Source organism: Galeopterus variegatus, unplaced genomic scaffold, assembly GCF_000696425.1.
Source record: "Galeopterus variegatus unplaced genomic scaffold, G_variegatus-3.0.2 Scaffold1112, whole genome shotgun sequence".
Classification (NCBI taxonomy): domain Eukaryota; kingdom Metazoa; phylum Chordata; class Mammalia; order Dermoptera; family Cynocephalidae; genus Galeopterus; species Galeopterus variegatus.
Window position 1 is genome coordinate 112,413 of NW_007727223.1, and position 19,980 is coordinate 132,392.

The window sequence follows — 19,980 nt, forward strand, 5'->3', positions numbered from 1 at the left end:
AAAAAAAAAAAAAAAAAAAAAAAAAAAAAAAAAAAAAAAAGGGCATGAAAGAAATGAATATCTAGTCTCCAACTTCTGACCAAAAGACCCGTGTTGTGTCTGCAAGTGTGGCAGTCTCAGCCAGGGTCATGGTCATATTAGGTTCAACCTGTAAGATTGCAGCCACTCAACCAGTTTTGACCTACAAAAATGGCAATCACATGTATCTTAACCTAATTATAACAACAGCAGCAATAATGATGATAACTAATCTTTTTTGAGCACTTAATAAGTGCCAGGAACAGCTCTAAGTGCATTCCATGTATGAACTCATTCAATTTTCACAATAAGCCAGTGAGATAGGTTCGAAGATTATATCCAGTCTACAGATGAAGTAACAGAGTACCAGAGAGGTTAAGTAACTCTCTCAAAGTCACACAGCCAGGAGATAGCAAAACTCAATTTTAACTCAGCCATTGAGTCCAGGGCCTCAGAGGAGAGAAGAAATGGTTAAATGGGGAAGGTTTCTTTGGGGAAGACTGGCTCTCGGGGACCTACCTCATAATCTGCTTTTCCTTCTCAGGTCAGTCAGTACACATTTGCCATGTGCAGTTACAGGGAGAAGAAAGCGGAGCCTCAGGAACTTCTACAACTGGATGGCTACACTGTGGATTACACCGACCCCCAGCCAGGTACCCACCCGCCCTCTAGGTCATGAACCCACAAAACCCTCAGCCTTCCCAAATTAACAATCAACTAGTGTTTGCAGGCTCTTACTCCATGCCAAGCAATAAGCCAACTTACTAAAGGTTTCATGGGTGACTGACAGCCACAGTCCCTGGTCTTATGGAGTTTCTATCCTGGTTGATTAGATACCATCTCAAGCTAGGGTTTTGGTTTTACTCAAGGGATTTTGTGGCTTAAAATCAAATAGAAAACATAATGCATTTTTCTTTTACATACCTGTATCAAGTATGTATTCCACCACGTGGTGCTTAAAAAATTGCTGAAAAAGAATTCCTACATGTGCAACAAGGACTACATCTGTGTGTGCGTGTGTATGTTGGTATGTATTGTTCACCAGTGACGTGCGGGCTTGATAGACATTATGACTCCATATACCTGCCCCACATATACATCCATATCCCCTAGCTATAATTCAAGAGCTTGTAAGGTTAGCTGATGGCACTTGAAAAGAAAACTCTTTCTTTCCTAAGAAGACACCAATCCACAAGGGTAGACACCGAAGCTGCTAAGCCTTATATAACTAGAGAACCACACAAACGGTAGTATTTCCTGCAAGTTTTACATTGCAGAAGTTCTACATCCTGCCCCCTTGCACCTCTCCCCCTACCCATTTTATCTTTTTCTCAGAAAAATGAATAGAAATCAGCCTCAAAAAAACCTTCAAAATGGGGGGGTGGGTGCGAAATCATTTCAGCATATTAATGAGCAAGAAGCACCAGCAGCCCTCTCCCAGAGAAGTTTATTTTTATGCCAAATCTGCACAAGGAAAGCATTTCCAACCATACTGCATTATTTGGCCCAAAACCTTTTTTTCTACTCCCATATTGCTCTTCCACATGCAACAAAATACACATAAGAGAAAAACAGAGTTTCAAAGAAGACAAGGTGTTAACCTGAAAAGGTGTGGCAGGAAGGGTTCGGGCCAGCCCACTTAGGAAAATTACTACCCTCAGAGTCCCAACCTTGAGTGACATGGAACCGCCACGCCCATTTAAACTTCCATATGTAATTTGCATCCTGCCAGAGCAAGATACAGAGCTGACCACATAAGGCGAGAATTAAAAGCTTCTGCCTGGAAATCCTTCATAATAAGTAGGACTTGTGTTGGAAACAATTTCATGCAACATCTCCTCAAGGGGAGGGTGGGGGGCCTGCATTAAGAAAACAACCCTCAGGACATTCTGTGATGGTTTGCCTTCTTAAGTCATTGGGTTCCCTTGCAAGAAATAGATAGGTTCCCGAGACCTGCATTTGAAGTGAGAGGCTAAAGGGCTAGTACGAGAAGAAAAACCAGTACCATCTTACGACAATAATTCCTTTTAAGCCAGTTCACTATGCCTTTTCCTCTACATGACTGTATCTGGCCCTCACCACAAGCCCACAGAGTGAATTGGACCGGGGTTTTGTAAATGAAGAAACTGAGATTCCGAAAGATCAAAGGCTGTCTTTCAAGGCTGTCTGGAGGCAGAGCTGGGACTTGGGCTATAACCCAAGTCACCCTTTAGCACTTGCAGTAAAACATAGCTATGTGAACAGCTATAGCAAATCTATGGTTATTTTATCAGATGAAAGCAGAATCCTCTTCCTATGGTGGGGAGGGCAGGAGCTGGGAGAAAGCTATTCTATCTATATGCATAAGGAGTAACTGTGCACATATATTTTTAAAGCTTCTTTTATTTCTTTTTTTTACATCGATCTCTTGGGATATAATTTATAAATTCCTTTACGAAAGATGTAAATGGAAAGTAAATTGATTATGTGCTTGAGAATAACAAGCAGCTTCTTCTCTCTGCCTTTCTAAGTGCCAAGTCCTATTTAGTTCCCAAGTAATGTTTGATTGAAAATGGAGATTTAAATACTCCCAATTGTCATAAGAAAAATCTAACTCAGAATTTCTTAAAGAGTGCTTTTTAAAAATAAAAATTCCTGGGCCCCACTCCTAACCTGTGAACCAGGAGGGAGGGAAGAATCCTCATATTTAAATGAACACTGTAGGGGATTTCTATGCACTGTAAAGTTTGCCAGCCGGAGGTCTAAGTAATACACATTTTAGCCAATGTCCTCAGAGATTTGTGGAGTCTCAACTGCTTCTTGCAAGGTGAGTACCCAAATGGAGACGGACCTTGGAATTCGTCTTTTCTGCTCCTACCGTTGGCTTTATCCAGATTGTCAATGGAACCAACTGGTGGAGATGTTTATAGGTTGGGTACCCTTGTAGCCCATTCCTGTCCACCCTAGGAGAGAGAGACACAATTGAGCATCCTTACTTTAGACCAATTTGGGATCCAAATGGTTACCCAGGCACAAGCATTTATGCTAAATAAACTCTACCTGTTTAGGGTCCTTGAAATGTTAGTTTGGTGACTGGTAAATAATTGTGTGTCAGTTTTACTTACAGGCTATTCCTTTCAAGCTAAAAATGAAAATGCTTCATTTTACCTTTCCCCAGGTATGGTTTGGCCAGTAAGCAACAATCTCTCAATTCCTATCAGATTAAGTAATTAAGCCTTCCAGTAAAAGGATATTCACTCATAATAATTCAATGGCACAAACTTATCAGACAATTAAATTAATCTTAGGCAACTCATATAGACCTCTTCTATAAATAGACCACACATAAATAGATTATGTCCCTGCAAGCTGTTGGAACAGCAGTCCCTCCCCGAGGGCACTGACCAACATTCCCTCACCTGGTCTGCCTCTGTCCATTCCCAGACATGTCCTCTGGCTCTTGACAGGTCAGTACCTGTGGGACTGTGCTTCACGTTCTCCATGGAGAGCCCATGCAAGGTCACACCTCACATTTTACAGATCCAGGCCGCAGGAAATGCTGCTTTTTCTAAGACTCCGCTGCCCTGGAGCATGTGTCGATTTTCACTTTGCTTTCTCCTCTCAGTTCTCCTTCAACTGTGTTGCTCTTCTCTCTCCTTCCTGCTCCATTGATGTGTCCTCGATCTCTGGAGCTTTTTGAAAAAGCTCTGTTGCTCTCCAACGCTGTCATTGCCATTGCTGCTGCAGCTGCTTTAGACATTTCTCTCTGCCCGCACTCGCTCCACAATTAGGCTTCCCTCTGTTGCTAATGAGGAGCCCTCAGGGAGCTGTTAGCGTGCGCCAAGCCCTGGTATTCGTGCTTGCAGCAGTACAGCACAGTGGTTACAGTCATCAGCTCTGGAGCCACACCGTCATGGTTAGAAGCCAGCTCTGACATGTACAGCCCAGCTTTGTGTCCCTGAGCTAATTATCACCTTCTCCATGACTCAGTTTCTTCATCTATAAAATGGGAATGATTGTACTTCACAGGGCTGTTGGGAAGATTATATAAAAGTCTGGAAACACCTTATGACCTTTCTAGCTCTATCTCTGAATAATGGCACAATGGAAAGGGCTCACTACTTCCCAAGGTAACCCCATGAAAACACTTCTGACAGTAGCCCCAGGAACACAGTATCCCCACCCCCACAGGCAGGCACTGAGCAGGGCAGGCAGGAGAAGTGCCCTTCCAGTGATGTCTATCCTGGCGTTCGCTGACTTTAGCAAAGTAGTCTATCCCTAAGGTTACCATGAGATTAGACTACAGAAGTTCTATTTGACCTCCTCTTCCTCTTAACTCCTTAGTGTTCACTTTTTAGGCTTAAAGCATCCCTCAAAGTGCTTCGTTTTCCTCCCTCCCTTCCAGAATTTTTCTTCTTGTCATGCCATCCATTAGGTTCATCAAATTTTCCCAGCTTGCTAACTATACATCAACCTATCCAAATTATACATTTTGAAGTCCCCCATAAAAATTATTCCCTCATAATCATAACCACCAACAGCTTTTAGTATAGCTTTATTGATGTTGTATCACCAGATCCTCCATATGAAGAAGTAGCTATTTATGTGTCCCCAATCCCCAGCCAGTCTAAGTACAAAACTATCAATACACACCCACTCTCGCAGAATAGACACCTGAATCAATACTGTCAGCACAGTGGAAAAGTCTTGATGTGACCAGTAATCTTTTCAGTACCAAATGTCAAACAGGTTACCTATCAGACCTCATTTGAAATTTGGAAATGCTAATCACTCATTCATTCTCCTCTCAATTTTTAATTAATAACTGGGGAGATGATGAGGAACTTGACAAAGATATAAAACTTTATTTCTGGCTGCAGAATACCCAGTAACCTAAAATATAGGCTTCTAGAATATGCTATCAGACATGATATAGCTTTGGCCTAAGCCTGAACGGCTTCTACCTACCTCTCTCTAAATATTAACCTTGAGAACTGCCTATGGAAAAAGATAAATAGTATATTCATGCATTCAACAAATATTTGTTGAGCACCTACTATGTGCCGTGCACTATTTGAGGTACCAGGGATACAGCAGCGAACAAAACAGACAAAAATTCCCTGTTCATATGAAGCAAAGTAATTTGTATAGTTTGCTAGAAGGTGATGAGAGTAAAGGGGGAAAATGAAGCAAGATAAGAGAGATGGGTAAGGAGAGGTGAAGGTCAGGGAAGATCTCAACAAGAATGTACCATTTAAGCAAAGACATGAATGAGGTGAGGGGGCGAATCATGCAGATTCCTGGAAGAAGAGTGTTTTGGGCACAGAGAACAGCAAGTGCAAAGGGACTGAGGTGAGAACACGCCTGGTGTGTTCAAGCAACAGCAGGAGGCCAGCGTGGCTATGAGTGAGGGTGCACGTGGGCAGACGGGGGAGATAGCACTGGAGAGGAGGTCAGAGGTGGTGGAGGACCAGTTCAAGTGGGCCCTTACAGGCCTTGTCAGAACCTAGGCTTTTCCTCCGAGAGAAATCGGAGCCTCCAGCGGGTTTTGAGCAGAGGAATGACATTTTCTAACTCCTGTGCTAAACCAGTGACTCTGGCTGCCCTGATGAGATCGACTACAGAGAGTGAGGATGGAGGCACACAGATCAGATGGAAAGCTATTAAAATAATTCACGTGAAAGATGGTAATGGCTAGATATAGGGTGGCAGCATAGGACATAGAAGAAGTAGTCAAATTCTGGTAATGTCCTGAAGGTGAACCATCAGAATTTCATGACCTATTGGAAGTGGGTAGTGAGAGAAAGTGAGGAGTCAAGAACGGTCCCATGGATGTGGGCTTGAGCAACCAGAGAGATGGGCTCAGCTTTACCGAGATGGAGAGGTACAGGAGAAAGACCAGGAGTTCGGTGTTAGATGTCACAAGCTTGGGATATCTATCAGATACCCATGTGCAGCAATCAAGAAAGCCGTGAGATATTCAGGTCTGGAGCTCAAGGAGAGGTCCAGTGTGGAGGTGGAAATGTGAGGACCATCAGCATACTCATGGTATTTAAAGGCTGGATGGCAGGGGCCGGCCCGTGGCTCACTTGGGAGAGTGTGGTGCTGATAACACCAAGGCTGCGGGTTCAGATCCCTATATAGGGATGACTGGTTAGCTCACGTGGGAGAGCGTGGTGCTGACAACACCGAGTCAAGGGGTTAAGATCCCCTTACCGATCATCTTTTTAAAAATAAATAAATAATAAAAAATAATAAAGGCCGGATGGCATCGCCAGGGGAGAGGGTGTAGGTAAAGAAGAGAAGTCCAAGAACAGAACACCAGGACACGCCAACATTCAAAGGTCAGGAAGAGGAGGAGGAACCAGCAACCCAGACTGAGAAAGAGTAGAAAATCAGGTTTCCTGGAAGCCGAGTGAAGAGAGTGTTTTGAAGAGAAGGGAGTAAGTGTCAAATGCTGCTGATGGCCCATGAGCCAAGTAAGTCGAGTACTTTGAATTGATCATTGGATCAGCAATGTGGAGGTCATGGGTGTTGTTGACAAGAAAAGTCTCAGCAGGGCAGCAGTCCCTTTGGTGGGGCTTTAAGGCAGAGTAGGAGGAGAGAGACACTTGCTACTCAAAGCGTGGTCCTCAGACCACACCATCTGCATCACCTGGGAGCTTGTTAGAAATGCTGAATCTCAGGCCGCATTACAGACCTACTGAATCAGAAGCTGCATTTTAACAAGATGCTCAAGGGATACAATGTGCACTAAAATTTGAGATGCTTTGGTAGAGATCTTTCTTTCATTGTAAAGAGAAGAACGACAGGACAGTAGCTGAAGGAGAGTTGGAGTCAGAGAGGTTTTTGTTTTCATTGTTTGTTTATTTTTAAAGATGAGGGAAAAACAGTACGTTTAAAGACAGGTATTTGCCCAACCAGCAGGCAGTCTGCTTGTTCTGTCCCCAGCAGGACAAAGAATGAGACAAGAACCAGGCTCAAAACGCTGCTTTAACATCATGGTCCCACTCTGCAGCCAAGTGACTCTCAGACTTCCCATCATAGAGTCGGAAAAATCGCTCCCCCTGACTCCAGCACAAGCAAAAGCAGCAGAAACTGCTTTTCTAAGGGCTGAGTCCTGCTGAGAACATTGCAGCTCAGCTTAGTAGAAGTTGTCATTCCCTTTTCCTCCAGGTTTGGAGGGTGGCCGAGCCTTCTTTAATGCAGTCAAGGAAGGAGACACCGTGATATTTGCGAGCGATGATGAACAAGATCGCATCCTGTGGGTCCAAGCCATGTATCGGGCCACTGGGCAGTCGCACAAGCCTGTGCCCCCAACACAAGTCCAGAAACTCAACGCCAAGGGAGGGAACGTGCCCCAGCTGGACGCCCCCATCTCTCAATTTTGTAAGTAAATATGCCATTTTTAAAACAGCTCTGTAAAGTAAATCTTCCAAAGTTGAATTAGAAAATCTAGTTACTTTTCTATTAAGGATGTATAAAACAATATTTGCTGAAAATATATACTCATAGTGAATTCAGGAAGAAGGTTGGGACAAAATGTTACATGAAAGTAATTTTAAAGTGCAATACTTGAAATTCTCCCCTGAAGACTAAACAAAGGAAAGTATATTTCAGGTGCATTTTTATCTCTTTGTTTCAGTGAGAGTTTGGAATTCACAGCCAAAATATAGTAGATTATGTATGTCCTTGCTTCATTTTCTTCCTATTAAAAGTAAGTTAAAAATAGAGTTGATCTGAAAGAAACTTAAATCTGCAATTTAGAACCATTTAAAAATAAATGATGACATTATCACATGCAGTGGGAAAAAAAATGGTACCTTAAATCCCATTCTGATCTAATGTACCAGAGTCCCCAAAATGAAACTGTCTCCTTAAACAGCCCCAGTTTGTATTACAGTTGCTTCTCCTCCTCCCTCTGCATCCATTTAATATCTTGCCCCTTTACCATGTCTTCTTGCTACCTGGGATGACTTTTATCTCCCAACACTTCTGATATACAGGGTAAGGTGAAAGCCAGTATGTGCATAGAGACATTTGTCAAAACAAAGAAAATGGAGACATAAGACGTCAAATAAAGTAATTCATTTTAGCTGCAAACATTTGCCCTCAGTAGAGACTTTTGCCTTACCCTGAGTATTGAGTCAACTAGGGATAACAAGTCATTTTTAGCAACAATCATGGTGACTCCTTGCTTTAGTGTGAAAGCCACACATTCAATCTAGTTCGCTGAGCAACCGTCTGGAGAGGAGACCTGCTAAGGAGGAAGGCAGACAAGATCCCTGTTCTCATAGTGCCTGCATTTCAGGGGGGAGTCTAGACAGCAAATGAGTCAACAAATAAATGAGATAGTTCAGACATGAATAAGTGCCATGAAAGATGCCATGGAGTCATGACTGAGTAAGGAGATGGGCCCTTAGACAGATGATCAAGGAAGCCTTCTTCCCTGAGCTTAAGCCCAAAGGATAGGGAGTCAGTCTCACAGATATCTGAGGAGAGGGAATTGCAGAGGAAGGAGAAGCAAACACAAAGTCCCCAGAGCAGATACTTAACCTTTAACACAGCGCTCTTCACAGTCTCCCCTCTGTTGCTCTTAAGCAAAATATGAATGCGGGTGAAATAATTTTGCAGCTACAGCAACTAAATAAAGGTAAATTCTCATTTCAATGAATTCCACTGCCATGTCCATTTCTGTCTGACAGAATTATGTTCTTAAACCTTGCAACACCCTTGCTGATTGACAAATATAACTCTTTTGGGATGGCAAACTCTATCCATCAGGTGCTCCAGGAATTCCTGTCGGGTGCTGACAGTTTCTTAAAGGAAGATGCATTCCCTCATGGAACGTTATAAATAATCACACAGTCGCTGTGGGTTTCCACGCAGAAAATCATGAAAGAATGAGAAATAGATTGAGGGGGTGTTGGGAGAGAAGGGACAGCCCTCCTGCCCTCAACCACCACCAAGTTTCCCACTGTCCTCTTATTTCCTGTTACATCTTCTGGCACCAGGTTTATTTGACAACAATAAAGAGAATAGCAGTCATTAGTTGAGATAAAGCATACCCAATATTTGTTTAATTTGTCTAAAAAAAGAAAATGTGTGATGGAATTTCTCATTTTTAATACATTTGGAAATAACACACACATCCTATCATACGCACCTGAAATGGAATTATCTGCACATCAGAAAAAGAAATCCTAATTATAATCACCATTCAAATCAACCTCATACAAAGTGCATCTCAGGTGATATTTGGAAAATAATGGTCTTATTTCCAAATAATCTCCATTTCTCTAAAGTCATTTTACCATATATTTAGTGTTTCTGTTCTATCATCTGCCCAGATTAAGAAATTGCTACATGGCTTTTGTGATTGACCCCACTTTTTTCTGACTAGTATAAGGAAAAGGAAGACATTCAGGGTTAAAATTAAATAAAGACCAGACACATTAAAAAAGAAGACTAGTGATTGAAGCTGCTGAAGAAGGGTGACTTCATGGAAATATACAGGGGCTCTAGATTTAGATTTTCCTCTGTGGATAGGATTCATTTAGTTATGAAATTAAAGTGCTAGTCCGTAAGCATCAGCAGAAAGATTCAGTTGAATACACACAACTTAATATATGTCATTACCCTCATTGAAACAGGGAACTTTTACATTAAATGGGACATCCAAAGCAAAATCCTAAGGATTAGAATTTGGGGGATAAATGATACCATCCATACAGAGTATGTGAGGTAGGCTGAGAGATGAGTGAGAAGGTAGGATAATGCATGCCTCTGGGATTTATCAGTAACTGGGGGTAGAGCCTCCTTCACCTCTATTGTCTCCTTAATCACTGCCCAGGCATGGGGGTTCTCCAGAGAGGGGAAGCCCTAGCACATCTGCCAAGTTCTATAAGAACAAGGCCACCACATTCAGTCTTGCAGATTGTATATTTCAGGAGGCATCTTTTACGTAGATAAAAATGTGAATGGCACCCATTGAGTTGTTCAGTGCGCAATCTGCACAACTGTACCCAGTGGCCCTATAATAAATGGTGATTCTTACCCAGAGTTTCAAACGGATAGTTTTGATCCCAATAGTTCTGTGGTTACTTTATTATCCTTGATACAGAGCCTCAACACGGCTCCAAATTCTATCAATTGTTAGTTCAGGCACCCAATAAAAACTGCAGCCAGAGTACCAGCAAGTGTGGTTTCTGTTCTCATAATTCAGAAGCCAGCAGAGGGAACCAGTCAGGATTTAACCAGCCCAGCATTCTGTACCTGAGCATTTGCAGTTAGGGTTATATAAAACCCATAAGAAAGACCAAAAAAGGAACCAGCCAGCATTCCATGATCCTTGGGTAGTTATGCGTAACAAGCAAAAACAAACAAAAAAAAACCACAATAAAATGGCTGGGGATGGGGGTGAAGGAGTATATCATAATTTTTAGTGGAGTCTGCCACAGAATGGTGGTTAATACACAATTATTTCACAGCTGCTTTAATTTAAGTTTAAACCATCACCATTAAACAGATCAAGACTTATATATGGGTAACTCAGTCAGCACCTCAGTGTTGATTCATACTTAGGATGACAAACTCATCCTGGTTTGCCCAGGACTTCTCTGCTTTTAGCATTGAAAGTCCTGTGGCCCAGAAAAACTCTCAGTCCTGGGCAAACTGGGACATATTGTTCACCCAGTATTACAAAGGAAGAAAAATAAAAAACAATCATAACATAGTTATAAATAGTGAAGGACTTTGGTCCTTCACTTAACATTTGGTTGCCAATCTATACATTGATTTGTTTTGTCACATCACAAAAATCAAGTCAATCACAGATTCTCTAGCTAACAAAAAGGATAAAAAGTTAATCAAGTATTGCATTTTAAAAAGGTTTCCTTGACTTCCAAAAGGTAAGGGTTGTTGTTAAATATTTAACTCTGCATGCTATTCATTAAATCCTGGTTTTAGATATTTGTTCAGAGTACTTGCCATTTGCTAGCGAATAATTTTTAAGAACAGCAACTTTTCAATGGCTTAACTTTATAATTGCTTGATTGGTATTTACATGGCAAAGGGATGCTACATAGAAAAGGAAAGTAAAGTGTTTTGGGGGGAGTAGAGAAAAATAAACACTCCAGTCTTGTCATGTCGCTGTCTGTTCAAGGAAAACTTGAGAATGGGAAATTTTTTAGTTTGGGAAACTTGGGAGTAATTGTGAGCTTATTTGGATCTTTCTAAATTCAGTTTAACAGACTTCTAGGAGCGTTTTTATTTTTTACCATTTCAAAAGCTCAATTTCGGGCCGGCCCGGTGGCGCACTGCTACAGTGCGCCGCTTGGGAGCGTGGCGGCTCCCTCCTGCCGAGGGTTCAGATCCCACATACAGACCGGTTCCCGCTCACTGGCTGAGCGAGGTGCGGGCGCATCACCGAGGGTTGCGATCCCGTTGCCGGTCCCGGTCCGGTACAGGCGCGACACTGAGGGTTGCGATCCGTTGCCGGACACGAAAAAAAAGACAAAAAAAAAAAACTCAATTTCAAAATGAAAAGACACGTCTAAGAAAGAGTGGAGTGGAGTATTTATATGTAATTGTAAAAACCAAAATTAAAAAAAAATAGATCCTGCTATTCATTAGTTTGTGTGTGACTGTACAAGGATTTGGGGAGGGTTCCACCAACATTTAAAACTTTTTTGTTCTTTTGTGGTTTTTTTATGTGTTATTGTTTATTTTTTCCCCCTTTTTGTTAAAATTTTAAAAATTTAAGTCAGTACCTAACTATACAACATCTTTAAAGAAATTCTTGCAATTCTCCAATTTTGAAGGCCAGTGTTACTTACCTTGGAAACAATATCCAAATCTGTAGTGGAGCATTGCCATAGTTTTTATTGTGCCAAATGGCCTCTCTTTGAGACACTTTATCCCTGTCCATTACATGTTAGTGGAACAGTAAAAATCAGTACCTCAATCCTCATATGGACTGGGGCTGGGGGAAGGGAGTATTTTAAGCTTCGACATTTGGTCAATTATTTGCTATATCACTTGCAATGAGTCATTTTAATGTCTGTTAATCACATCATAGATCCCCAAAATTGGATGTTTTCGAGAATTGTTCTATTTTTGCTACTACCCGAACAGTCTTCAACAGTTAGGGGGATTTTTGTTACTGTTGGTTTGGGGGAGGTCGATTTTGGTTTTTGTTTTGTTTTGTTTTCTTTAAGTTTTCTTGTTCAATCTTTGCTCGAACCCAAGAACTTTAGCTGCTAGGTTAGAACTCCTGTCTGCTTTCCTGAGCCTTGTTGCTAGTCTTTATGTTATTCTGGTTTGTTCCTTCTTACCCTGCTAACTTCTAGCTGGACTGAAGGGTAAGTGCTCCCCTATAGCTAGCACAGCTCAGATAATCAGACTAGATTATCTGACACCTGCAATGTGCTCCCCCCTCTCCTCTTAAATCTTCCTCATGTCTAGACTTTGTAGTAAAACTTTTCATGTTATTTTCCTGACCTTAGGTTGGAAATGTAAGCTTCCATACTGAAGCTAGGATGCATGTGATGTGTGCATAATTGCCTCCTCTCCTTGGCTTTCATATTGGCATCAAATGATCCTTTGAGTAAAGCCAACCATTAACATCTCCTAATTTTTTTTCATTCTAAGAATATTAATGAATATCACAACAAAATGGCAAATAATGCCTTTGTTTCATGGAATTCACAGCTACCTGACTGCTTAATGCCTGAAAACAGATCATTTCGCACTCTGATAATGTGTTGTTGTTGTTGTTTTTGTTGTTTTTCCTTTCCCATCCCAAAGATTAGAATGGTCAGCGTACCAAGTGTGGTGACCAAAGGCGCGGTAGGAAACCCAAAGATGTTAACTGAGCAAGACTTTCAAAAATTGCAAAATACAATTAGTAAAACAAATGCAGTATCTGAATGCTAAAGAATTAATTCTACCTGGCTTGAGGCTATGCTCTAAAGTGAGACCCAATAGAGGATTAATCTTGAAAGGAGAGCTATAATACATGGGACTACCACACACAAAAACAGGAAATTAAGGACATGATTGGATCCATGTAGCTTATTCAAAAACAATTTGGATTCACAGTATCACAATGCCAAAGATGGTTTTGACCTCTGGTTTGAATGTCGTTCTGCTACTCCCCCGAAAACAATGACAACAATAACTTTTTTGACATCACTTGTATTTGTATTAATTTTTCTAAAAATGAATGTGGAAGAGAAAAAAGAAACTTTAAAACTTTAAAAAAATTTTTCTCTTCACTATAAGAGAGTATGCAATTCCTTTATTCACATAGGAAAAAGCTATGCACCAAAATTGCATTGAGGGGAGACATGACCTTAGAGGGAGCTAGAAGAATTGGTCAAGAGAGCAGGCAAATATGTATTTGAGTATTCTGAATGCTAATTTAGAAGAAGTAGGTCATATCATTCCTCCTGACCATTTAATAATAGACCTTTCTTCTAATTCTTTTTGTTTCTTTCTTTAATTTGCTTTCTCCCCCTCTCTTTCTTTTTTCTTTTATTTTGCATAAATGTACCCCTGGCTAGCAGACAGACTTTTTTCACCACTCCAAGCAGATACTTAATTTAACTTTACTTTACTTTGAATGTCTGATGAGGCATTTTAAAAAGCTTAACATAGAATGTGAACTTAGTGGGAATTTAGGATTTTGCTATACTTTTTTAAAGAATGAAAGGATGGATGAATAGATGACTGAATGAATTCTGTTCTGAGCGAATTTACATGTATTTGTACAACAACGCATTGTTATCCTAGTAGATTTTCGAATAGTTGTTTGCCTTAATTCCTTTCTATAATTTTATCTCATGAGATTTCTGCTATATCTTCTTGTATTGTCAACTTGCAGTTGCTATGTTGCAGAAATGCAATAATAAAAGAATTAATTCAATATCAACTTAATTTGCATAACCCAAAACCACAATGTAAATCACATTCCTTCTCATTGTAAAAGTAAATGACTTTTTAGAAGAATAGACTCCCACAATCAGGTTCAAAATTTTTCAAACACCATGATATGATCTAAATAGACCATACTAAATGAAAATTCATTTCTTTTTTAACTAGCTCAGACACATTTAACATATTCACTAATGAGTTGAGTATTTTCATGTCATGTAGTGATTTATAGTAAGATACATTATTAGTCGAGTATAGAAAATTTATTTTTGCTGATGTTATAGGGGACATAATTGAAAATGTAACAACTATGGCAGGGAAAATTACAAATCATTTATTTATTTTGTTTGAGATCATTGACAAACTCTCTGATTTTAACTCAAAGCAATTATCCTACAAAGAATTATAAAAATTAATACTAAAACAACACACATTTATCTCCTTGGGTATTTTACCAAAGTCATTTTAAATTCCAGATTTCTGCAAAATGCAATGTGGCCCTTAATAACTTACAAAGATGCCATTCTCTCTTGGCCATTCACATTAGCTTGGTTTAGTCGAAAGGACCATGTAGGAATTAAATTGTTTCTCAATTAAGTGGTCCACTATGTGCCTCAGGGAAGCAGGCATGAGAGGACCAGTCTTTTGCTTGCTGTGCAGAGCTCAGCCAGGGCACAACATCCCCTAGTTACTTGACTACACGAAGAAAAACTCTTCTAGAAAAATCCATAAACAGCCAGCTGCCATCAATCATTGTCATTTCTTTATTTCATATCTTCTGATGAGGTTGACTACTGTCATTGTTTGTTATTGTCCAAACCATACATTCACTCTTATACTGTCAAGCAGATATGACAAGCACACATTTTCCATATAAGAAAGATACAAAGTCACCTTTTAATTTGCAGTTTGGGTTCACAGATGACTTTAGAGTTACATTAGCTATTTTCTTGCCTCTAGCATCCATCAGGAGTAGCAACAGCCATAACTGTGTGCTAAATTTCAGTGATAAAACGGCTACCTCTAGATTATTTATTATAAAAAGGATTCATGGAGAGAAAAGCTTTCAGACTACTTTAGCAACAGCCATAACTGTGTGCTAAATTTCAGTGATAAAACAGCTACCTCTAGATTATTTATTATAAAAAGGATTCATGGAGAGAAAAGCTTTCAGACTACTTTTGAACAATACAATCATAATTATTTTCAACAGCAGAATTTCTTTTTTTACTAGCCCTTAAAATTTCTAAAATTTATATTATAAAGTAAAAAGAGTGATTTAACCTTTTGTCTTCAATCCCTTAGCTGTTGGAGTAATAGGAAAACCTCAATAAAGTAAAAATTTGAAAGCTATATTATCCCTCCAAGAAAATTGCATTTATTTGATAGACATTATTGCAAATCTATCTAAAAATATGTATGTCTGAAACAAGATCACATAAGTATGCTTGCTATTAAGAGATCATGGAAAATATTATATATTTTTTTCCAGTTGTGAGGGAGGGAAAAAAAGAAAAGTATAGCAAACATGAAATAAACCTAAATATCGCGATCGACTAAAGACAACATGAATGGCAGTTTCAATTAGGAACCACAGCACTTGAATTTTAATGAAGTAGATTTAATGAGAGTATAAAACGCACATAAAGGCATCTCTCTAGGAACGAGTGTTTTCCCAACATTTCTTAAATGCCAAACAAAAATTGTTTCCAAGCAAACTTGAGGTAAAGTCTTTGGCTAGTTTCCACTTGAACATGTACTAGCTCTCCATAAGTCTTCATGTCCGTCAGCCTGCTTCTGTGCCATGGATAGCATGGATAGTGCTTTAAATTTCTTAGTATAATTTAGCTGCCAATATCAGTTTTATTCATCGAAGTTTTGTCTGAAATCAGTTTCCCATGCCCATGCCATAAAGGACTTCAAAGTCCTTATGCAGTTAAACCCCACAAGTAGCATTGTTTGGAAGGTGTGTTGAATTATGTCCTAGCTGCAGAGCCTGTAAAATCACACAGCTCACTTTCAGTACGTTTGAAACCCTTGCACACCAAGCAGGACTTAGGAACCACTTCCTAAGGCCAGGTCTGGAAAAGGTAAAGATTGAGGTTGGTTTTTAAAATGTAGTCAATCCGTGATATCTTAAAAAAAAAAAAAAAAGTTAATGAAAAAGAGCATTAATATACCTCTCCCAAAGAAAGAGATAATCCAGACATCACTGGGACTTTAAGCAGACACTTTACCCTCCTAATTCTATTTTGCTCAACCTAATGTTCAAATTCATTTTAATTCTCTTGACACATGCCAAATATTGGCAAAGGAAATGATCCCAAAGGGTCCTGAATTCAGGAATTGACTCTCTCATACTTTTGCTCTGGGCTGTTTTCCCTCTGCTGATGTCAATATTAGAGCTTTCTTTTTCTTTAATCAACCAATCCCAATTGTTTGTACAGGGAAAAATGGAGTTTGCAAGGAGCATTTATTTTTTTAATGTTCGGCACTGTGGAAGAACAGACTGGGACAGTGCAAGAATGACTATATGGTGTTGCTTGGGAAGCGCCCACAAGTGCTTTGAAACAGAATTTGGAACAGCTGGACCACTGCAGTGTTTTATTTTAAAATAGACAACATATGTAATGCATATGGTCCTAGACATGTATGGAGACACAGGCAGACAATCTGAATGGTATCCAAAGACACCTGCACCTAGAATTCTGTTTCCTTCTATAAGATTTTTTTCCCCTAAGAGCACATGTTCCCACTTTTGGATTTGCAAGATACCATCTGAATCCCCATGTGTGTGACTCCTTAATAAAGTCAATGGGAAGTGTTCTGGCATGGAGGTGTCAGAGGAAGTCAGTTAATAACCACCTCCTAATGACCTCGCTCCTTTAGGAGCTGGCAGGAGGAATAACAGATCAGAAACTTGCCCTCAAGGAACATTATTTACCAAGGGATTAAGCCATATGCATGTGTCCTAACTAAAGAGAAATTAGAACCTAACCCAGCAAAAACCCAGAGACAGGATGGAGGAATTGGTTATACATGGGCAGAGGAGAAACAAAGCAGAGAAATCAGAAAGGACTCCCAGCTTCCTAGAAATAGTTTGATTTCAAAAGCAAGGAAGGGATGCAACATTAGCTGTAAATGCAGAGACAACTTAAACCGGCTCACTAACAATTCAAACTGACGTAGCAAGCACTGAGAAGCCTGCCCATTCACTCCTAGCTAATTTTTACTGAGCACTTACTACGTACCAGGAGCTCAGGTACCCTCCAGACACTTATTAGATCCTCTCAACAACCCTTTGAGGGTAGATTTCAATATTATCTCTAATTTATAAATGAGGACAAGGAGGCTCAGAAACATTAATCATCTGCCTCATATCACATACCGAGTAATGGCAGAGCTACCCTCAAATCCAGTGTTTGTGACCCCCCAAGCCTGCCCTCTTAACTACTTGCTATCTTATCTCCCATCAAATAAGCTGTTTCCAATGAATTTAGTATATCAATATTCCATAAAATCAAGAAATAGAAAATATTTGTCGATAGAGAATTTATTAATTTTGATAAAATAAATTTATTATTTTAATAAATATGTATTAAGTGCCTACTATGTGCCAGATAATGTCTATGAGCTGGAAATATAGCAGAGAACAAAAACTACCAAAATTTCTGCTCAGAAAGAGCTTAAAAACCAGATCTCTTTCACTGACACTTTGAAATATCAGTCCTGGCCTACCCCCCTTTTTTCCTGAACATCATAAGCTCAATGAAACTCTCAAAGATTTCACAGGAGCCAGCTGCCCCTTTAAGCACTCTTGAGTTGTTGGAACCATTACAATAATGAGCCTAATTCTGAGTAAATGATCATTTTGGGCAAGCAAAACCCAGGGACTGCTCCTTTCACTTGTTGGAAATTCCTATTGCATTGAGCTGCATCCCACACATATAAATTGTAAAAGGATCTTAAAGATCATTAAATTACAGTCCATGACAGCAGAAAGGTAACCAGAAAATGAGTTCATCTTACACGCAAGGAAACAGGCTTAGAGATATAAACAACTCAGCCAGCATCCTACAGCTATTTAAAAATGGAACCCAAGCTAGACTACAGACCTCCTAAATCCAGTCCCAGGATTATTCTACATACAAACTGGAAGAAAGAGGAAAGAAAGGAAGAAGGGAAAAGGAAGTTTTATTTTGTCAAGATTACTTTATGGGAAAAAAAAAAGAAGTAAAAGAAAAGAGGTTGATTTTAAGCATATTTTTCGGGAATCCTGCTTTAAAACATTAGTAAACAATGAAATTGTTCTTTAGACTTCCTCCTAGCCAAGAACTAGCATACTGAAGCTGTATTCATCAAGCCACTGTGATAGATTGAGGGGCAGGGAGTGGGTCTGTATCCAGGTCCCCATAGAAGAGCCAAGTCGTCTTTTCAAATTCATTTCCTGAGTGGCCAGCAAAGAAAATAGGTCATCAGCAAAGTTTTCAAGAGGTTCAACAAATAAACAAAGAGTAAGAGACTTGAAACATGTGCCATATTTTTAACAGCTACAAAAGAGCCCCCTTTTCTCTGAGCTAAATGACCGGTTGGTTGTACAGTCATAATTGAAGAGCAATAAAACAGCCGAGCCAAACTGGCAAAGCAAGGCCCTGGCCGATTTGTCAGTTTGCAGCCTCTTCCGAGAAATCCGAGAGCAAAAAGCTGATGCTAGCCAAAATGCCTGATCTATCTGTTAAAATTGGGAGGCAGGGGGTGGAGGAAGCTTTTCATAAGGATGAAAACAGGATGAGCAATGCATGTGCCCCCCACGCTTAGTTTTTCCTGAATTAAATTGACCCAGGACTGACAGGATGGGGGCGAGAGGGCAGAATCTGTCGGAGGAGATGGAGAGGTGCCATCTGGGTTGCACGTGTCATTATGCCAGGGGAGACCTAAAGTTGGAGCAGGTTTAAGACACTTGCCCTGGGCCCAGAGGAGTCACACACAAGCCCTGGAAGCAACTAGAGTTTCCCCGAGCACCAACTTCCCGGCCATGCTGAGTCAAAGAAGAATTGTACTTTGGAGACCAAACAACCAAACCAGAAGAATCCTCCAAAATAAAGCGCCTACCCTCAAATTGAAAGCGCTTTCCTGAGGACAAATCTGAAGCAGTTAACATAGCAAAGAGGATTCTTTCAAATTCTCCAATATAATTCCTGCACATCTGATATCTCTTCCAAAAGCTTGTGTTTTATCATCCTAATGGAGCGATTTGGCTGTTAAAATACACATTCTTCTACTTGCCTTCTGGAAACTGCATGTCTTGGGCATAAACAACACAACTTGTTCAAACACTGACCACTTGCTGCTTCTGAGAAAAATGACAGAAGATTTTTTAAAATCTAACAATAAGAGTATAAATCTAACATACCATGCATTTAGGTTTGAATAATATACAAAATCAATAATAATACAAGGAGCAATCATCACCTTAAAGTCACACTGCTGCCATAACCCAAGCTTACAGCTATACCCCATAGGAGAAGAAAAACAAAAAACAAAAATAATGCCCAGGATGAAGGCCACATATGAAAATATTATCCGAACACCCTCCCAAGTCAGAAATCAACTTCCCCCATGTCTTGACAGCATTGCTGGTTCCCGGCAGGACCCCGTATTCTAGTAGAATGTTGCATGCAGAGGGATGAATAAAATCTTGCTCGATTTGATATAAGATTATTTTTCTTCATACTCTGCATGTCAACAGAGTGAGTAAAGATGAGTTTGAGTGAGCCGATTCCTTTAACCTAAAGGACCTTCATTCCTACTTCCTGAGGAGTTGTGTGGTCACGCTTGAGTTGAAATTCTCAGAGTTATTTGGCCAGTTGAGTATAGTGTATTTTAGTTGTACATGCGATATAAGATTATTTTTCTTCATACTCTGCATGTCAACAGAGTAAGTAAAGATGAGTTTGAGTGAGCCGATTCCTTTAACCTAAAGGACCTTCATTCCTACTTCCTGAGGAGTTGTGTGGTCACTCTTGAGTTGAAATTCTCAGAGTTATT

At 39.9% G+C, this 19,980-nt stretch overlaps 1 protein-coding gene across 1 annotated transcript in view; it reads left to right on the forward strand.

Annotated features, from left to right (window-relative positions):
- The window catches only part of CADPS (Ca++-dependent secretion activator), a gene marked incomplete at its 5' end in the record, with an annotated part of 282,061 nt that overhangs the window by 88,572 nt on the left and 173,509 nt on the right, over positions 1 to 19,980 (forward strand). The window contains 3 exons of the mRNA XM_008574861.1: positions 563 to 671; positions 7,174 to 7,386; positions 12,348 to 12,359. Of these exons, the coding sequence (XP_008573083.1) occupies positions 563 to 671; positions 7,174 to 7,386; positions 12,348 to 12,359 (334 nt within the window). The remainder of the gene's footprint in view (positions 1 to 562; positions 672 to 7,173; positions 7,387 to 12,347; positions 12,360 to 19,980) is intronic.